Source organism: Serinus canaria, chromosome 9, assembly GCF_022539315.1.
Source record: "Serinus canaria isolate serCan28SL12 chromosome 9, serCan2020, whole genome shotgun sequence".
Taxonomy (NCBI): domain Eukaryota; kingdom Metazoa; phylum Chordata; class Aves; order Passeriformes; family Fringillidae; genus Serinus; species Serinus canaria.
In genome coordinates, this window is record NC_066323.1 from 7,676,842 (window position 1) to 7,696,652 (window position 19,811).

Genomic DNA, 19,811 nt, shown 5'->3' on the forward strand with positions numbered 1-19,811 from the left:
CTATATAAAATGCATCTCTGTTAGCAAAAATTGCTTTTACAGTTGCACTGATGAACAGCCTCTCCAGTGCTAAGCAAGTACAAGATTTTGTCTTCATCTGTGAGACCCTCTCCTATCCACTGATATATCTGAAACCTGTGTTCATGACCAACCTTGGCAGAGCTCTTCTGTTTTGTCCTTTGTCACCCAAGGTGGCTGTATCAGTTTTAGATGAGGCACTGAAATTTTCTTCACCTCCCCAAGGTGCCCGTTTTGTCTCTTCAAGCCTCCTTGCCTCATTCCCTGAGGCATTTGTGTAACCCAGCCAGGCTGGAGCCCTGGGCTTTGTCACGGGCACGCCTGTGCAAGGGAGTGATCACTACTCTTTAAGACACATTAACAAATGTGTTAGGATGGGGTAAAGTCAATGGACATGAATTTAATCTCTCACCCTTGAGAAAGGGAGGAACTTACCAATATTGGCTAATATCCTGCCACTTACCATTGAGGCACAGGCTTAAATAAAAGGGAATTGGTGGAAAGCACTGAATTATAAGGCTCTGGTAAATTGTTTTCCCTTTTCCCTTAGATGGGTTGAGAGAAAAGAAGACTCTGGAAATGGAACCTGTATAATCACAGCTTGTTTCTGCTGGGACAGGTAAGATGCACAGGCATTCAAGTTGGGTTTTCAGCATTCAAACTGGTCACAATCCAGCCAACAGCACAGCAAGGAACACCTTCAGAAATACCTACTTCATAATTTGAGTGCAGGATAGGAACATGTTAGTTGATGTTATATGAGCTAATTCAAATACTAAAACACTGAATCCTGAACACAAAAAATATGTTAGTTATGACAAACTTACTGCATATCTAAATCCCACAGAGATTTATGTAACTGGTAAAGTCCAAACCAGAAGGTGCTCTCAGAAAACCTCTATCCACTTCAGCAGTTTGCCCTCCAAGGCATGGGAAATTGAAGTTCTACATGAGGGTGCTTGAAATCCTACTTCCCACGACCTGGAGAACATTTCATATATTAGATGTTACACTATTTTGAAGCAAACTATTAAACCAAGAGAGAGTGTACAACCATTACCAGAATTCCCATGTTCCTTTCCCATAAAGATCTCAAACTCATTTCCAAGGTAACATCCCTAGGTGTGTAACTGTTTGTATTACAGTTGTCACAGTAATGTCCCAGGTGACTGCTGTCAAGAGACCTGGAAACCAGGCCCTGTATTTATTCTCCAGAGTTCAATCTTTCTTTATCCACTCAGTGATCTTAACTGAAGTGCTACAAATCAGAAGAACAAAAAAATTCCCTGTAGAATATCATGAGTTTTTTACTGAGATGCATAATTTTCTGCCTGGTAATTTTTTACAAAGGTTAACCATGAGGTGATGTATGAATGCCAATAATCACTAGGGCTTATAAATTAGAAAAGGAAACTGTTATAAAAAGATGAGGATAAGAATGAATTAGTTGTAAAAGTGTATTTTTATAAATCATTAAATAAAGAGTCTGGAGAAAAATTCACATTTTATAAGGTTATCCTTGTTTATAATACAGAATCACAAAATTATGTCACTGTCAAGGATTTACTAGAAATTACCTGACTTACCTGAACACATTTTCCAACAAAACCATTGTTTTGCAAGATTGAGTCCTCCACTTTCCATCAAGACAGGGCCATTGGAGATGTTCCAAACTTTATGAGCCATTGGTTGAAAAATTGTATTTCTTCCCTAAAAAAAAAAAAGGCATGAACAATTAGCATTTTATACTTCATCCTGGTCATACTCATGGGGATAACAGTCACCCTAGGACATTCATGAAGATAAGGGATAGTTTTCCAGGATTTCCTATATCTTCTAATCTTGGATTGCTTCCCTGGGGAAAAAGAAAACAAAACAGCTTTAGAGAAAGCCACAAGCTGAACATTGCAGCCTACAGGCAACGCATAATTAAAAAGTTAACAGTGAGACTGAAAGGGAAGATGAATTTTAATGCTTTCCACAGCTTCCTGTTATCCTGGGGCTTTGCAAACTGAGTAGCACTGATTGTAAACTCTCTTGACTTGCATTTAGCAGGCCAGGCCATTCCACACAGCCAGGGATGAGGTAAGTGCAGAACATCTTTTGCTGAAGTGTGGTGCAGCAGCAAAGTTCTCTGTGCCTGCAGGGCACTGACAGGTTTGACCTTCTGCGTGTCACATGAAGCCCCTCACCTGGCATTTGGTATCCAGATCTCTTGAGCTTCATGTGTTGGGTAGAAGTTGAAGTTCTACACTCTCAACAAAGCTCTCAAAGAAAAAGAAAAAACAGCAATGGAAAGGTGAGGTGTGACATCAAGATCCAGGTTTTAACAATGAGAGAAAGGGTAAGAAGAAATAAAAAAATACTGCATTATTGTGGAGATCCAGTACGTGTCTTGGAAATGTCACCTTGTGCATCCTGTCATTTAATCTGATTTTATTTCTTTCAGGGCACAAAAAGGGAGTGGCAATCTGCACGCAAGGTTTCCCTTTAAAAAGTTCAGTTCATTTTTTAACTCTTTCACTTTTCCCCTGAAGACTGGTTGCTCTAGGTAAGAATACACGTGTCTTTAGATGAAAAGCCTTGTGACTGAAAATCAGCCACTGGTTATATCTGTATAATTGATGCTTCAGCCAGTAAGTGAATGCTTGAGGAATAAAGATGCCTTGAAGAAGCCCTGTGTCTGTCGGGGAGCCCTTAACCTCGATGGATTAGAAACAAAACAGGTATTTTTATAGTGTGCATTTTAATTAGCACCATAATTAGCAAGTAAATAATGCATAGATTAAAATACTCATTTCGAGAAATAACAAAGTATTTCAATAAAACCAAAGGAATTTTCCACCAGGAAAATGATACAGTAAGGAGTATTATTAGGTTTTGCTACAGAAACCTACATGCCTACTATGAACCTCCATCTCTACTCTGCACCTCTTGGCTTTTCTGTTTTTCTGTCCCAAAGATGCAACACATGAGCTGGGCTGCCCCAAAGTCAGTGCACCAGATGAGACCACCCCCTTTGCAGCAGTCTGAGAGCCTGGGATGGGGCTGGTGCATCCAGGGATGGGGCAGGTGACAGGGCTCAGCTGCCAGGCACTTCAGTTTTCCAAGGCAGGAATGCTGCAGGCAGCTCACCCTCTGTCAGTGCTGCACTTCCATCTCCTCTCATCATGCACTGGATGTGGCCATATAGCCTGACAGCATCTCACCAGTTCCTGCTGGAAAAAACACCATTTGCTGGTCTCAAAACTAATGGAAATGTGTGAGTGTCACACACAAGCTCAGGGAGAAGCATCAGCAGCCCCAGTGACAATTTGATGGTTGCATGTTCATGCAATGATTCTGTGGTTACCAATGTTTAATTTTATAAACCTAAAAGTAGTACCATTGATTATATAAGAATTACTCATGCATGCATAAATAAAAGCTTGCTGGACCTAACATTCAAATGTGTGTTTTTATGTTTATGTAAATATTTCTTTATCAGACAGCATTTATATCCTGATCTTGCTAAACAAACATCTGAAATCATTACTCCCATAGAAACTTAAGTGGAAAGCTTGGAGTCTAATCAAGAGAGCCTGGGCAATGGGTTAAACCTAATCTTTGGAGGGTGACTTTTTTCTTCAGCAGCTGCTTCTTTTTTTTCTGTATAAGCCTGCTGTGTGAATTCAGGTGACTCCATGGCACTATTTTAAAGTGGGGTCTCTGATGTGGGAATCTTAATTCTTAATACAGTTGACCTCTGATTTGAGAAGTGCTGGAGTGTTACTGGCTAATCAATATCTGGCTTGGCTGCTCTACTTCAGTTTTCTCTTCTGAACACTATTTATCTCTCAAGGGTGAGATGAAAGTTCATAAGTGTCTAGTATAGGCTTTTGAGCAATTTAAAAGGTGCAAAGTTTTACTAGGCGGGATGGTAGAAAAGGATGTTTTTTTAGTGAAATTTTTCTGTATATTTGAAAAAGTGCCTTTGCTGCACAGAGCAAAAAAATTCCATCCTATCTATATACTTTCATCCACTAAAATACAAACATCTTAGAGTGAAAAAATACAAACTGCAGAGTTCAAATCAGTTGCAAATTGCTTCCAAGTTTTGTCTGGTGAAACAGTATCATTACAGCAAATGTGGAACAGACAGCGCCAAGCAGCTTTATGTAACACAACTGCAAGCCATGGAAACAGGCTTGCAGAAAGTGCAACTCATACTGGAATTTGGCAGGGAGGGAGTGACAAATATTCTTGCACTTCAGAGTAATGGCATATGAATTTTAGTGTGTAGTGGTCAGGACCCTGTTCTACATCTGATGATAAAAGAGGAGCAGGAATATTGAGTGTATCAGTTCAGCTTCTGGCTTAAGGCCACTCTCCAGGCAACGTGCCACAGCTATGAAATCACTCTGTTATTTTCGACTTCTCATTAGATGAATAGGGTAGTGCAAGCTGTTTGAAACTCTGCTTTGATGTATTTAAATGTTTTGAAATAATGCCTAGCATTTAATACCAAGTTTTGCTAACATGAGCTTTCCTAAGTGACTGATAAAAATAGTTTTGTTCCCTGCTGTTTAAACGTTATTTTTCTAATTAAATGCAGATGCTTAAACCACCACAAGATTCCATTGCTCAGACATTAGATCATCCATCTTAAATCCTGAATTACATTCTAAATTTCTATATGAACACTAAATACTACAGCAGATATGATTAGGATTCGTTGCTAAAAGTCCTAATTCCCTGGGAACAAATGGGAGCGGCAGAAACAGTGCTCTCCACTCACGGAAACACTTATTTTTAATTCAGTGTCAAAATTGTCACCGACTTCAGGGACAACTGTACTTGGTCACAAACGCTCAGGTCTTTACTGCTTAAAATAATCTCCTTTAGTTCTTGGTGACAGAGGCGCAGAAGCTGCAGACGTGTATAGGTGTGTCCAGTGTTTGGCGCTGAACACTGTTTTGTTTTGTTTTGATAAGCAACAGCTGTTCTCAGAGGAAAATCACAGATTTGCCGAGGTTGGGAGGGACTCTGGAGATCACCCGGCCCAACCCCCTGCCAAGGCAGGGTCACCCAGAGCAGGTGACGCAGGAACGCGTCCAGGTGGGAAGATTTCAGAGATCACTGCCTGACATGAGCACGTTTCTACACCCGATTTTAACAAACAGCGGTTCAAGACAATGCTGCCAGCAGCAGGGCACCGGATCCTCCAGCACCTGTTCCCTGCTTTGGGAAACCCACACACCGTGCACTTGGGCTTTTACTTTAAATCAGGGATTATCTGCTGTCTTTTCAAAATCTTTATTCCAACATGTGTACGCTTTGCACATTTTACAAAGAAAAGAAAGATAAAACAGTAGGGTGCGAAGTAGCTTCCCTTGGGTAGAACAGGGGACCCTCATAGGGCTGAGGGCGCTGAGCCCTGACGGGCTGCGGCCGGAGCCCGTGTGGGGGGAGCTGGAAGTTTGCCCGAGGATGACTCGAGCGCACGCACGGCTCTTGTGCCCGAGAAGCCGCACCTCAGGCCGGAGGAGCGGCCGGACCACGGCGGCCCAGGCCCGGGGCAGGTGACGGCGGCTCCCCCCTCACGGCTCCATCGCTCACACCGGCCCCTCTCTCCGCCCTGCCACGTCACTTCCCGGGGCGGCCGCAGCCGCCGAGTGTCAGCGGCCGTGCTGTGATGGCGGCGGCAGCCGCAGCTCGGGGCGCCGGCGGGGCTGTGCTGCTCCTGACTCGGCGTGGGCCCCGCGCCATGGGGAGCAGCCGCGGCGGGCGGCTCGCCTGAGGCGGAGGCGGTGACAGCGGAGGGAGGGCGCGGCACTGCCGAGGGAGCCCCGCCGCGGGGGCCGCGACCCGCGCCGCCGGGGATGCTGCGCTGGGTCCGGCAGCAGCTGGTAGGTGCCTCCCTGCACCCTCCGCTCCACGGGTCGGGCGAGCTCTCGGCTCGGCCCCGTCCGGACGGCGCCGCCCGGGCCGCGGGTCCGCGGAGGGAGCGGGAGATAGGGCCGGGGTGCGGGAGGGAGGAGAGTCCTTCCCCCGCGGGGACTGGGGAGACTCGCAGGCTGCACTTGGATCGTTATTAAAGGGTTTTTTAATTTTAATTTTAACCCGTATCCGAGGGTTTGTTTCGGTCTTTTGGCCTTTGGTTGGGTTTTTTTTTATTTTGGATTTGGGTTTTTTGGGTTTGTTTTTTTGGGGGGGGATTTTTTCCCCTCGAAACCCCCTTGGCACAGAGGACAGCGCGTTCTCTTTCGTGTGGTCCCCGTTGGGAAGAGCTCCCCAAACTTCCCGGAGAAATGACGGTGCCTTTTTCCTTGGACCGACACTTCAGAGATTCTCAGCTTCTTCCTCCTTCCCGTTGCGAAATGTTTTAAGGCTTTTTCACCCGACGTGCGTCTCTCAGATATTTCCCCGTACCTGAGCGCTTTGCCGCCGTTGCGGCTGAGGATTTGAAAGTGAATGAAATTGAAGGAAAGCATCCGTGAAATGCTTTTGGCGGGGGAAACCACTTGTAAAAGGCAGCAGTGAGGGTGCCTGTCCCCCCACCCGGGCGCTGCTTGCTGTGTTGGGTTAGAACGAGCAGGGGAAACCAGGCGGCCCTGGCTGTCACGTCTGTGCTGCTGTATCTGGGAACTACATCGAGATTCACTGTTTTGATTTGAGCTATTGGCCGGCTTCCTGCCCCGACCAGCATTATCCTACTTGCGTTTTCTCTAAGGGAGAAATTCTTTCTAAATGATGTATGTATTTGTAAAATAACTTCTTCCATTCTTTGGAGTTACTTTGCATCACGGATGTTGTCCACGTTAGTGCAAGAGCTTACATTAGGTTTTCAGATTTTGATTTCTTAAAGCTTCTGTCTCACTAATGATTTGTTTAATTTGTTGCATCACTTTTTACCCAAAAAAAAGATTTAAAATTTTGTGTTTTCTTTTTTCCTCCTGTTCTTCCCTGACCTGGTTTCCCATGGCCCATAGATTTTCTCAATTCTGTGTCTGAGGCAGAGAGCTTGTGGTCATGGTCTCAGTGCCAGCTTGACAGTGTTCAGTAGTTTGGTCTGACACCAAGAGTTACTGACCTGGAAATTAATTGCTCTGTTTGAGCTCTGACCACACTCTTCTGTTCTGTTACAGTCCTGCACACGTTTTTTAGAAAAAAAAACCTGGTATAACATAGCTGTCATTTTTTCCACTTGAAGGTGGCTTGAGGTTTGTGTGTGTGGTTTTTAAAGCAGCATTATGCAGTCTTCCATAGAGTTTAGATTAGGACTGTATCAGTGCTAGCAATTCATGTATCAAACATGGTTGCTTTTTTCACTGCAAGTAGTACACTGACCAGCTTTCCAGAAATCTGTTTGCCCTTAATAGAAAGTAAAACATTAGTGTAACAGGATGAGCAATAAACTTGGCACTAGGAGGTTTTAGTGCTTCTTAAAGAAAAATGGTGGAAAATAACTGTTTAAAATTTGCACTAGTTTTGACAGGGAAGAAACCAATTAATGTAGTAGAAAAGCAGGACGATTAAAGTTCAAGATTTTTGTCAGACATCTAAATATAGTACTGATGAATAAATATTATTGCAATGGTATATGTTTTGTGGGTTTTTTCCTATAGACGTCACAGATGTTAATGGTTTGGTTGTTTCACTGCTCATAAAGATGAAAAATGGCCTAAGATAGGTATCACACTGCATGTTCCTTCCTAAAGACACTCAGACAACTCATCCCTGTGTGTAATTGCTGGTTTAACATAGATCCCACCATATGTTTGTTTCTCCACATGGCTGTGATGTTTAGGTTCTGAAAGAGTGTCAGAGGGCTAAAAACATGGGGAAGGATGCTGACAAAATAACCAGAATGAGTGGGAAGAGTGGGGTGACAGAAATAATTGAATCAAAAGGTGCCAGAATCTGTGTCTGAGAGGAGAAGAGAGGAATGTGTGGGTTTGGATGCCTTTGGAGCATGCGTTTGTACCTGCGCTTGATGTGGCAACGGGTTTTATAAAAGGGTCCTCATCCTTACAGGAGGGTTGGAGTCAGGCAAATGTGTGGGAGTGATGGAAGTGGGATGTTGTAGTAATACAAAAGAAAAAACGTTGGTGTGCAGAAATGCTGGAAAAGTAGTAATGGATTGGGGAAAGGGGGAGGGACTGGTACTTAGCTGAAGGTGCTTTGAGGTAGTTTTTAAGTACTCTATATGAAACCAATGAATTGTTTTGCAACTTCTTGTTTGCTTAAGGGAGCAGTATTTCATATACTGAGTGCTCAGGAGTGGGTATGGTTTTGAGAACTTGAATTGTTAAGATGGGGAGAGAATGAAGCAGGTGAACTTCAGGTAATGAGAGGACCTGGTATGGAATTCAGATAATTTTAGCTGTGTTTTGAAAGTAGTGACTTTGCTGTGCTTTCTCTGTGAAGTCCAGTGCGTGCCTGTAGAGAAAGGGATAGAAAGGCATGAACAGTCATCTGAAGAGACATGCTGAGAATGTAAGGCTTCATTCATTCTTATTATGATCTTAGAAGTCCGTAACAGTTCTTTAACTGAGGTGTTAGATGTTTTTTAGTGATTTGTTGTATCTAAGAAATGGGTGACAGTAGTACAGCCTTCAAGTGCCGATGTAGCACAAATCATCAGGTTGTTTAGTGTTTTGGCCTTAAGTCTGGTTTTCTTGCTCCAAAACAATTTACACCACCATAGCAGAGACAATTTATCAGTTTTTGTCCATCTAATGCTGCCTCATGCTAAATAAGCTGCATAGTAAGTCATTAACTTCCTAGTTGATGTGATGTTATAGAATGTAGTTAATAGTTGGAAGTACTTAGGTTTCAGTAATGCAAAAATATAGAGCCAAATGGAGTTATGATTCATGGCTTTGAGTAAAATGTCATGATAAAGACAAGCTTTGGGCGGGAGAGATGTCTGGGTTCCAGCTCTGTTACCTTGAGATCTCAGAGAGCAGTAGGCATGTGGATTTGAGGGTTGCATAACGCCACAGGCACAGCCAACTCTGCTTGAAAAAAGCAACCGGATAAACAACAGTTGATAGGAAGCATCATTAATATTCAGGAATAGCATAGTTTGTTTTATTTGCATTTCCAGATATGATGGGTTAGACCTCATGGCAAATCTGTGTACCGAATGCTGTTGTGGCTCCCATGGTTGAGTTTGTGCAGTACCAACACAAAAGGAGAGTACTTTTGTAACAACCAGGGACTTTCTGTTCCACTTCTCCTTTGGTGGGTTTATAGCAGCATTTGGGCTGTGCTGCTCTCTGATGGTGCACATGCCGTGCCAGAGCTGTTGCAGTGCTATTAACAGAACGTACTGACACCTTCAGTTCTCTGACAAGGAGGTCTCTGAAAATTGTGGTAGAATACCCTTGTTTGTATGATTTTAGCTGCATAATTTTAAATTATTAGTCCTGTCAATTGGAGAAGGGACTCAGGATTTCTTTTATTACTGTTATGAGGAGTTTGAGCCTTTTGAGCTGTTGTCTAACAGCTCAGTGAAGTACAAAGGATTCTACATGGACAAAATCTAAGAGTTGCCTGCCTGGCCCCTCTTATGTTAATGACAACTCAAGACAAGTGTTGTGCTGCATTTGGCCAAGTATCCTTGCAGTTTAAGGACCTGAACGCTATAGTGCACAACAGCTTTAATGCTGTGGAGAGCTGGGTTTGGGCAAATGCAGTTTTCTTATTTTACTGTAAATCAAAGATAAAATCCATAGATTAACTGTAAAACCTAGTTACCAGGCTATTTTATTTATTTCCTGCTTATAAGAAGGTTCAGATTGGGAGGGATGTCAAGAGTTTATGAAGTCCAGAAGTTCACCATAGGCTGCATTGAGGGGTGATCACAGGGTATGTTTTTGACTGTTCTGTGTAGGTAGTGCCTGTCACACCTCACACCCTCCACAGCCAGTGCAGTATCTGTAGGAGTGTTCATCTTCTAGATGTGTTCTAATGAAAAATTTTTACTAATAAGGGAATGTCCTCAAATAGATTAGCATTAGAGGATTGGATGTCTGGGATGTGGGTTTTTTTTTCCTTTCAGATGCTGGTTACTGTTAAGATGTTCTGAGAGGACAGATGGTATTTTGTAATACCTTGCAGTTACTGGCATTCTGAACAAGGTGGACAGCATTTATTTTGTTGTTTGCACTGACAAGTGTGTATTATTTTCTCTTAATCATTTTACTGAATTCCATCCCCCTCCAAAATTCCTTCTGTTTTCTGAATGCCAGAAGTACTTTAAACTAATCCAATGATTGAGAATTGAGAATCTAGCTTCTGAAATCACCTTGCTATTCTGGAGTACTATATTCCCCCCTCTTATTTGTCAGTGAAGCCTCTTCCCCTTTCTGGCTAAAGCTAACTAACTGCTTGTTATTTTATTCTAGGAAAATAAATGCATATTTGTTCAGAAGAGTTCCTGGGGTTCAGACTGCATGGTTATTACCTTCTGAATTATCACTGGAGGATCAGCGAGGTGTGTTTTGGAGCAGCCCAAAGGTTGCATTGCTTTGCTGGAGTAGTTTGAGAGTTAGAGGTCAAGCACTCCCCTCGTGTAAATTAGCAGACGAGCAAATGTGGCCCTCTTTTTTTTTTTGCTAGAGATATGCTTTGATCTGCTGGACTAGTGCTCCCATGTGTTAGGGTCTTTTCACCTTATTTTCCCTTTGTATTCTGTGGCTGCTGAGGGCTGATACATTTGCAGCAGAATGTGTTCCAAAGCGTGCGGAACCTGGCCCTGTCTTCAGCCAGCTGTCTGCTCCAAATGGAGACATCCGTTGTGTCCTGTGTGTAATTCGTAAGTCTTACCTCATAAAAATTAAACTCTAAATCTAAGAATTGCATACCAAAATATAATCAAACCAGTCCTGACACTGATTCTTTCTAAGACTGTTTTAAAAATGGGAAGATCGGTGTTGTCTGATGTGCTGCCTTGCTGTGAGGCTTGGGTATTTGACCTGTATCTTGTCCCATCCTCTTTTCTTGTTTCTCCTATCCATGAGCTTTTTAACCAGCAAATTTTTGTTATGCCAAATTTCCACTTATCACTCAATAATAGACTAATTGACTGTATGACATTCCTGCACTAATAGGGTCCTGCTCCATTCATAGCTTCTGTCTGTTTATGGTTTTTATGTGACTAAGGGAGAAAAATAGAATTTTGTTAACAATGAGCAAAAACTATTTGTGTTCTGGTCAATAGGGAGTACGTGGTGGGATGGGTGAAAGGCTCTCTTTACTGCTCAGAGATTGTTTCTGCACTCTCAGTGGAAGGTAAAATTTGTAATGTAAGGCAAGTAGATCCATGCTGGATTTAGTAGCATTCAACATGTGTTTTGAATATCATTGGTATTTGTTTTTCTAGTTTTAAATGGGTTGGCTGACTTCGTTAAAACTGACATTTGCTTTCCTCTGGGATAGAGAGACAGAAGTTATGAAAGAGAAATATAACAATGTGTTTAAATTTCATTAAAAGCCTCATGACTTGCGACTTTCACCGACGATCTGCTCTTGCTTTTTATTGACTATATTATGATGTGCTCAGTAGTTGTGACTGGTTTTGTAATTATGTTACCAGTAAAAAGTTCACCTCTCAAAAAAATCCTTCAATTTCTAGCACAAAATCTGTTTGTTAAGCAGGTAAGAACTGCAGCAAAATAGATGTGACAAAGTATCTCTCTAAATGCAAGGTCATATCTTCTAGCAAAACACAGGTGACATATTTGCAGCTAGACTTTTTTTCAACCTCTTTTCACCTGCTGTTGAGAAAACCACTTAGCATTAGTACAGACCATGGTAGAAAAGATAGAAAGTAGGACTGAGAACTACACTGTGATTTAAAAAACAAACGCCTGCAATTCCTTGGCCTCCCACATGCAGTGACTTAAGAGGATTTTTTTTTCCTTGTTTACTTTGAGTTAAAATAAGTCTGGGAAAGGAGAACTTTCCTGTAAATGGGAAGGAGAGATAATGATGCAGAAAAAAAAGGCAAACTGTTTTTATCCTGAAATGTTTTACTAGAGGAAGAGGTTTTAAATGGTTTATCCTCCAAAATACATGTTGTACTCTGTTGATGTGTTTTGTTACCCCTTTGCATGTTTTTGTGCTACTTTGGGTGGCTGTGCACATTTTTGTAGATATTTACATTTCTCTCGCGAAAGAGAATTGCAACAAAATGGAAAGGAAGCTTAAGATTTAGCAAGCTTTAAGGATAGACTGGTCTGTACACGTCTGAAAGCAGGGCATTAAACTGACACTTAAATCATAAATCGTGTTCAAAATGGAATTAGAACTAAAAATGCTATTGGGTGGATGCAGTGGACTCAAAACTGTAATGTTTTATAGAGCAGGCTTTTTCAAAATATGTTAAAAGAAGAGCCAGACAGTTTCAGCAATGAACTAAATTCTCTTCCTGTGAAATTTGTTGAGCAGCCATTGTCAGCAATTGTCAGTATAATTTTGGCACACGTTTTGAAAAAGCCTTAAGATTTATTATTTAATGGGGATTTTGGGGGAAGATGCTTTTGGAAAGGGTTTGTTGTTTTTTGTTCCATGCTGAAAGAAAATATGAATTAGACTCTCAGAGCAGGAGCTGATTGGCATAAATAGCTATTGCCTACTAGAACAAATCCAAATATTGAAAACAAGGCTTTTCAATAATGGCTGTATGTGTAGTCCAGAACAGGAGCCCTTCATGCTTGTGTAAAATACTTATTTATAAATGATTCTTCAAAGCAGAGGGTAAACAACATTTCATTTTAAGATAATAGTGTATTTAGTATGCCAGTACGTGAAGAAATGTATGATTGCTCTGTATTTTTCCTGTCGTGGACTTGAGAAATGTCATTTTTTTATGGTGAAATTGCTATCTACAAAACTTGAGCTGCTTTCTAGCCTTAAGGGAAAGTTCATAGCCTGTCACATATTTGAATGCTTTATTTAATATTGAAAATCTGCTATAAACCTAGTTAACAAATGCAGGGAATGTACAGAAAGGATGCATTTGGGGGGTTCTTCTTCTGAGATCCATCCTATGGTCATTAGAGGTATGTGAAGCATTTGTGTGTTAAATGTTTCATTTCTTGCATTGGTTTTGTATTTCTTACTGTGGCCTGTTTAGTAGTGTGGTTGATTATTGCAGGATTGTAGCACTTTCCATGTTCAATGTAGTTTATATAGCTTGAGAAGTCTTCTGAAAAAGTGGCTTGTGATTTTTGAACTCTCATTTCTTATTTTATAAAGTGTGATACCCTGTAGTTGTCTCCTGATAGGTGTCTGAAGTCACCCTTCAGCTTTAAAAATCTTGCCTACCCTCCTTTTGTAGGTGCCTGACAGGAAGATGATATTGCAGATAAAGAAAACTAATTGCTGGAGCCCACAGAGGAAAACTTTTAGTTCTGAAATTAGAGCTGTGTAGTTGGAACTGCAAAGGCATTTTCATTTCCATTGTAGAGCAGTGGGCTGCTTTGGGAGCATGTTGCAGAAGACCACATTTGACATTTTGGACTACAGACACTGTCAAGCCTCAGTGTCTCTTCAACCTACTGGACTTTATGTAAAGCACTTTTTTAAAGAAAAAAAACCCTGAGAGCGCATTGACAGGCCTTGAAATGTAACATGGGAGCCACTAGCCCTGCCTTTGGGATTGAGGCTTGCTTCTTAGAACCTGAATGTTAACTAAGTTTCTTCCTTCTTTGGAGATGAAGACAATTTATTGTAGAGTCTCTTTTCTTCCAAAAAGCATCTGAGCAATTTAGGGAGCATCCTCAAATAAAGCAATGGACAAGGAATGTATTAGAGGCATTTGGCTGGTTAAGCACATTGAGGCAAGAGAATAAGCCCCATTCAACCTGGTCTTGAACACTTCCAGGAATGGAGCAGCCATGGATTCTCTGGGCAACCTGTGCCAAGGCCTCTGCACCCTCACAAGGAAGAATTTCTTCCTTGTATCTAATCCAAATCTGCCCCCTCTCAGTTTAAAGCCATTCCCTTTGTCATATCACTACAAGAACTTAAACAGTCCCTCCCTGGCTTTTGTGTAGGCCCTCTTTGGTTACTGGATTAATAAAGTGAATCTTGGCATTCTCTTGAAGACAGTCATGAAAGAGCAGCTATTACAAGGTCTTAGGTTTGTATTATCATATGAAGTCCAAAATGGATTATGCTTTATAAATACTGTGATTTGGATTTTAGGGGAGGATAAGAAAACCGTTTCCTTCATTGATGCAAGTTGGACTGTTATTGAATTAAAGAATTTACCTGAATCTCTGTTCAAATCCTTTGCTGCTAACAGGAATTGGACATGTTATAGCAGCCTTTGAGAGTGCTATGTTAGAAATATTAACTTGCCTTTTCAGCTCATTTTTCCCTTCTGATTTTATTGATGTTCCAAGACCAGTCTGTTTGGCATCGGTGACCTGAGCAGAGAAACTGGTGCGGGGCAGTATGTTAGCAGTGAATGAGGCCAGCTTACCTTGCCTCTTGTGTTTGCAGGTAAATAAAGAGAAGATAGATGATTTTTTAAAATTTTAAGAAGGGATTTTTCCAAGTTAGTTTTGGTGGGCATCTTGGCAAAATAGTATGTAAAGTAAGAACGACTTGAGCTCACTTGAGTGTGAGCAGGACTTTGTGGAAAGCACCAGGACAACTTTTCTTACTGCAATACTAGGCATAGTTTAACTTTGTGAAAGGAAGTGTTATTGCCTCATGATTTCACAGGCCTTGTTACCTAGAGGGTGTGTTTTCACAAAAGAATGTAATCTTTTTATAGGTCTTTTAGGAGGTTACAACATGATTTATTATCAGATATTTTGAACAGCTGTAGATACAGTTAAGGGGGAAGAGGAAGTTGCACAAATAGTGCATGACTTTAAGTAGTTTTATTTCTTTACTGCAGTGGTATTTAAAAGGGGAGGTACAAATTGCATGGCACTGGGTACACATCAGGGTGCTTCAGCTGATTCACTATTTTAGTTATTAGAGCAGTGTTTAAAATTGCTGTGAGAGGCTGTTTCTTCCTTCATGCTAACCTTTGATAAGGCAAATTCAGTTTGACTGCTGCCCAGTTACATGACTGAAAGAATTATTGGCTGACTGTATGGAGTACAAATTTACACAGACTTCTGAAAATGGGCATGGAGTGTGAGTAGATCATCTTATCTGACAGAGGGAAAAGTATTCTGTGTATATTCAGAAGAAATTCCTAAGCAAGAAAATCCATTTCCTCAAAACACCTTTAATCAAAATATATCTTGACAGCAGTGTAATAGCAGACTTTTGGGCTGTCTGCCAGGAAATGTGGTGTTCTGCTTCTGCAGCCGTGATCAGTCAAGTCACTTCCCTAGGAGAAAACTTGGTCTCAGAAAGTCTTTCTTCTGTTTATTAACTTTATTAAGTAGTATGTGATATTCAGAAAGGTTTTGGGGAGATGCTGCTTTTGTCTTGTTGTGTTCAGTGTGGGTTTTAAAGGAGGAAGAGGCTCTGAGACTTCCTTCTTTCAAGCCCCTTTCACTTTTCAGTGGTCACATAGCAGAAGTTCTTTTGGCAAATACAAGTTTGGTTTTTCTTCCCCCTCTGTAAAAGCTGTGAGTAATGAATGAGAAACCCTGTGAGATGATACTAAAGTATACTAAGTTTATGCAAGTCATAAGCAAAAACCACCTGGTGGATTATTTGGGATTATCAATGCATGTGTTGCAAAGTTTGATAATGAAATTGACATGTTGCTTGCCTGTCTCATGTCAATAATCCTTGCTGAAAGATCTGTGGACTTCTGCTGTCTCACCTAACAGTGCTGTAGAGTGTGTGGGGAGGGTGTTGGTGCACACTGCCATTCATTAATAGTGGTATTGAAGTGTTAAGTCTTGCAGTAGATGTGTATGTTACAGCAACAGGTTGAGTACAAAAGCCTTTTTTTCTTTTCTTCCTTTGCACTTGCAGGTGCTGGGAGGGTCTTTTTTGTAGTGTTGATCCTCATTTGCTTCCTGTGCGGTTGCCTAGTTCGTTATGTGTGTTATTAAGGCTTCCTCAGCAGCAGCGTAAAACTCTTCTTTTGTGGGGAAGCTTTCTATTATATTACCAAACAAGTGGCATGACATATTAAAAAAGATGGAAAACAAAAACCCCAAGACAAAAGCAAAACCACGAACAAAATGGGAAAATGGATGGATCAGTTTTCCTTGCCTGATGGCCAGTGGGCATTTCTCCAAGTACAGTGGTTGAGATGCAGACAAAATGTAGGAAAGAGTTGTTTGGGGGTGGGGGGGGTTGCTGTTGAATCCCATGGCTTTCATGAAATAAATTGCATAAAATTGCAGTCAAATACTTCTCCTCAGTTCCCCAGGATATGTTTTCTGTGCTGTTTTAAAAGGGCTTAATTTACTGCACAGAGAATATCTTTGTCTAACTTTTAGAACAGTAACTGCTGAAGAAGTTTAGTGAAAATTACTTTGCTTACAGTCATTCAAATTTATAAGAAATGAGAACTATGAATCACTTCTTTCTTTTTCTTTTTGTTAAAGGTTATTTTTATTTGTGCTTTTTAAATCAGTTTGACTAGAGTATCTGTGTACTGTGTATAAGAGGCATGCTTTTAGGCTGTTTTCAAAACCAAGTTATTAAGTTCATCTGGGTGCAAAACTTCTGCTGGGGAAGCGTGTGGCAAAGATTAAATGAGAGCTGTATTCCAAGGGTAGATAACGCCTGGTTTGTGTCGGTAAACCATCTGAAGAACTGAACTTTAGCCAATAAATCTAGATTTAATTTGCGACATGAAGGGGAGAAAAATCAGGTCACTTCATCTTATGGTCAAATTTTCTTTAAAGGAGATTCGCGTAATATAGATACCTGTAATATACCTGGTCAAGAAGCCTTAAATGCCAGGTCTTGTCATATATTCAGCGTTATTTGTTACGAAGTCAGTGATCTGTGAACTTGGGTAGAAATCACTTCACTAGATAACTGTAGGGAAACTAACTTTTTTTGGAAAGAGATTGGTGACAACTTAATCATTTTGCAAGACTCTAATTTAGGGTTTCTCTGCTCATGCTGTTTAGCTGCAGGAATCCTTTGACAAGGGCATGCTACCCTACTTTTGCAGCTGAGTTGGAAAATGACGTTAGAAAGAGAGAGAACTGTCTATTAAGTGAAATTAGGAACAGTGTGCTTTCTGCACTGCTTTGCTGGCTGCACAGAGTCACTGTGAAAAATCCCTTGCTGGGCAGAAATTTGGTCTTCAAATCAGTTTCGTGTCAGGAGCAGGCTCTGTGACCAGCCCCATAGTTGGGGAAGAGTTAAACACATTTCAGCTCTTAACAATGAAGTTCAATGCCTGTGCAGAATTTTCCTTGGAGAGATGTGTAATTAAAATTTCTCTGGAAGATCTGCTTAGTTGTGGTCTCATCAGCTAGTTATGAGACAGCAGGGTTGTTGGCTAATTTCAAGTGATTTTTAATAGTTATAGTTGTAAAACTTAGGAAATCTGGGTTTTGTTCCCAGCTCTGACACTCACTTCTGGCTGTGACTACAGCCAAGTCACTGAGGTTGTCAGGGATGTGTCCTTTTCCAACCACAGCTCTGACAACTGGGGGGTTTTTGTCCCCAGCCTGCTTTGCGTGTGCACTGTGATCTGCTGACTGCACAGCTTCTGTGCCTTCTCTGTGGCAAATGTCAACAAAACAGAATTAAATCTCTATAGACTGCAAATTTCAGCTGTTTTCGCTCCACAACTGCACCTGTAAACTTGTATGGCCTGAGATTCTGATTTAGTTGGAAAGTAAAGTTCTTGCTTTTAGTCATCTGAGCCTGCTTCAGCAGAGGTAGTCATTCTGATAGAAGTGCTTGTGCAGTGAGACTGGAGTTGTACAGAGGTCTTTACTCTTCATCATAAAATGTTATCATACTCATCAACCTTCAGGTGCTCAGATAGTGGCCTAAAAAGGGCATATAAAAATTCAGTGATATCCTAGTCACTCAGTAATCTTTGATTTATCTTTTAATAGCGTTCAGCAAGTGGCATGCAGGTTAGCATTTATCACTGTCAGAAAGAAGACTGCAACTTGTTTTCTCTGCTCTTTGTGGTTTTTTTCCTTGCTTTACATCTGTTTGATTTAGAGTGGAATTTTTTCAGGCTGTACATTCTGACTTTCCAGAGTGAGGATGTCTGGCATTTTGTGAGTGCCAGACATTTTCTGAGATGTAGAAGAGAGCTGTGCACAAAGTCTTACTAATTAGGCGCCTTTTTTGTGCTTGAAAAACACTTTTATTTGTGGCATCTTCTGGATTGATTTAGAAATACTGTGTCACTAATGTCAGATATCCAAAATGCTTCTGCTACAAACACTCTTCTCTTTAAGTTTTGTGTCAGCACTTAACAGGTACATTTTTTTCATCTTCCTTTCATGTCTGTATTTCTTTTCTTAAAGCTGTGCAGTTCCTTGCATTTTGCTTTTGGTATCCTGTGTATTTTTTTCCATCCTTTCCCCTATCTACTTTTTTGTCTCCCTGCTCCACTCTTATCTTTAAACAAGTTTTCCCCCTGGAGCATGTGACTAGACCAGCCTTCCACTGCTTGTCATCTGAAGTTTATTCTCCTTCAAATCTCTTTGAAAAATCCCCCTTCCTTTCTTTCTCACTTCAGTATTCTGGACCTCTTTCTTTCTAAAGCAGAATGTTTCTGTAGTAATGATGCCAAATACAAACATTTGTGTGTTTGAGAGGATGTTTTAATTATTCCTTTACTTTAAAATGGCACCACCCTGAATGTGAACATACCTAATGACCTGCATTAGAGATATTCATGGATTTTAAAAAATTAATGTTTGATTACACTAACCATTTTTTGTGTCAGTCATTGTGCTCACTGTTCATCTTCTGTAGTTAACTGGTACAGAGGTATCTTCTTCTGGAGTTCTGTGAAGTGTCACTTTTTATTTGACATGGATAAAGCTCTGAGCCTCATTCTCAAGTGGAGCAAAACAACTGCAAATGCAGTTTCCTCACCTGCAGTGGTGGAATTGATAATGCCCTTTCTAGCAAAGGACACCACCAGTTGTCCTTGCACTTGGCATCAAAGAATAAGGAGACTTTGTAAACTCTGCAAGTTGGTTCTAAGATTAGGAGTGTGTGTGATGCTTATGCTGGAATTCACCACTTTGCAGACAGTCATTGACTCCCAATCAAACAGCAGTTCCAAATTTAATATCACTATTATTTCATGCCTAAAAACTTATTGCTTTTTTTTTCTGTAGTAGTTTTCTTGGCCTGTTATCTGAATTATTACTGTTTGGTTGTCTTCTGCCATCACCTGCTTCTCCGGGTCAGAACATTATTGCTAGGAAGGGTTCTGGTGAGTCATGTAGCCCCAGGAAAGGCTCAATTAAACATAGACTTGAATGACCTAGATATAAGCCCTTGTGTTACAGACATTGCAACCTTTTCTCATGACTTGTTTTGGTATTTAATTATTCCTTTCCACAACAAAGGAATTTGTTTGCTTTCCAATACCCAGACTTAAGTTTTCTTACCTGCAGCTTAAGCCTGTTTACTTCTGTTCTTCTTTGGCCTTCAAAGCACCCATTTTCTCAATGGAAGTCTTCTGTGTATCAGGAGATTTACTAGGATATCCCCAGTTTCCTCTCCTCCAGGCTAAATGACTCTAATTTGTTTGCTCTTTGCTTTTTAGATTGTTCAGCCTTGCGTTATATGTCATGTTTTCAGGATCTCTTGGGGCTCATGTTGCACTCCTCTGGGTGCTGTCCAGTTGGTTCACAGTGCTTCAGCTGTGGCTC

General features: G+C 41.0%; 1 protein-coding gene across 3 annotated transcripts in view; it reads left to right on the forward strand.

Annotated features, from left to right (window-relative positions):
* Window positions 1–5,700: 5,700 nt before the first annotated feature.
* ATP11B (ATPase phospholipid transporting 11B (putative)) overlaps window positions 5,701–19,811 on the forward strand; it is a 61,481-nt gene continuing 47,370 nt past the window's right edge. For 2 of the 3 annotated variants that reach the window (XM_050977883.1, XM_050977882.1), the window contains exon 1: window positions 10,412–10,501. In XM_050977883.1, coding sequence (XP_050833840.1) covers window positions 10,421–10,501 — 81 coding nt within the window. In that variant the 5' untranslated portion in view covers window positions 10,412–10,420. Of the gene's footprint in view, window positions 5,907–10,411; window positions 10,502–19,811 lie in introns of those variants that run through there. The other variant, XM_009089064.4, reaches the window with a different exon arrangement.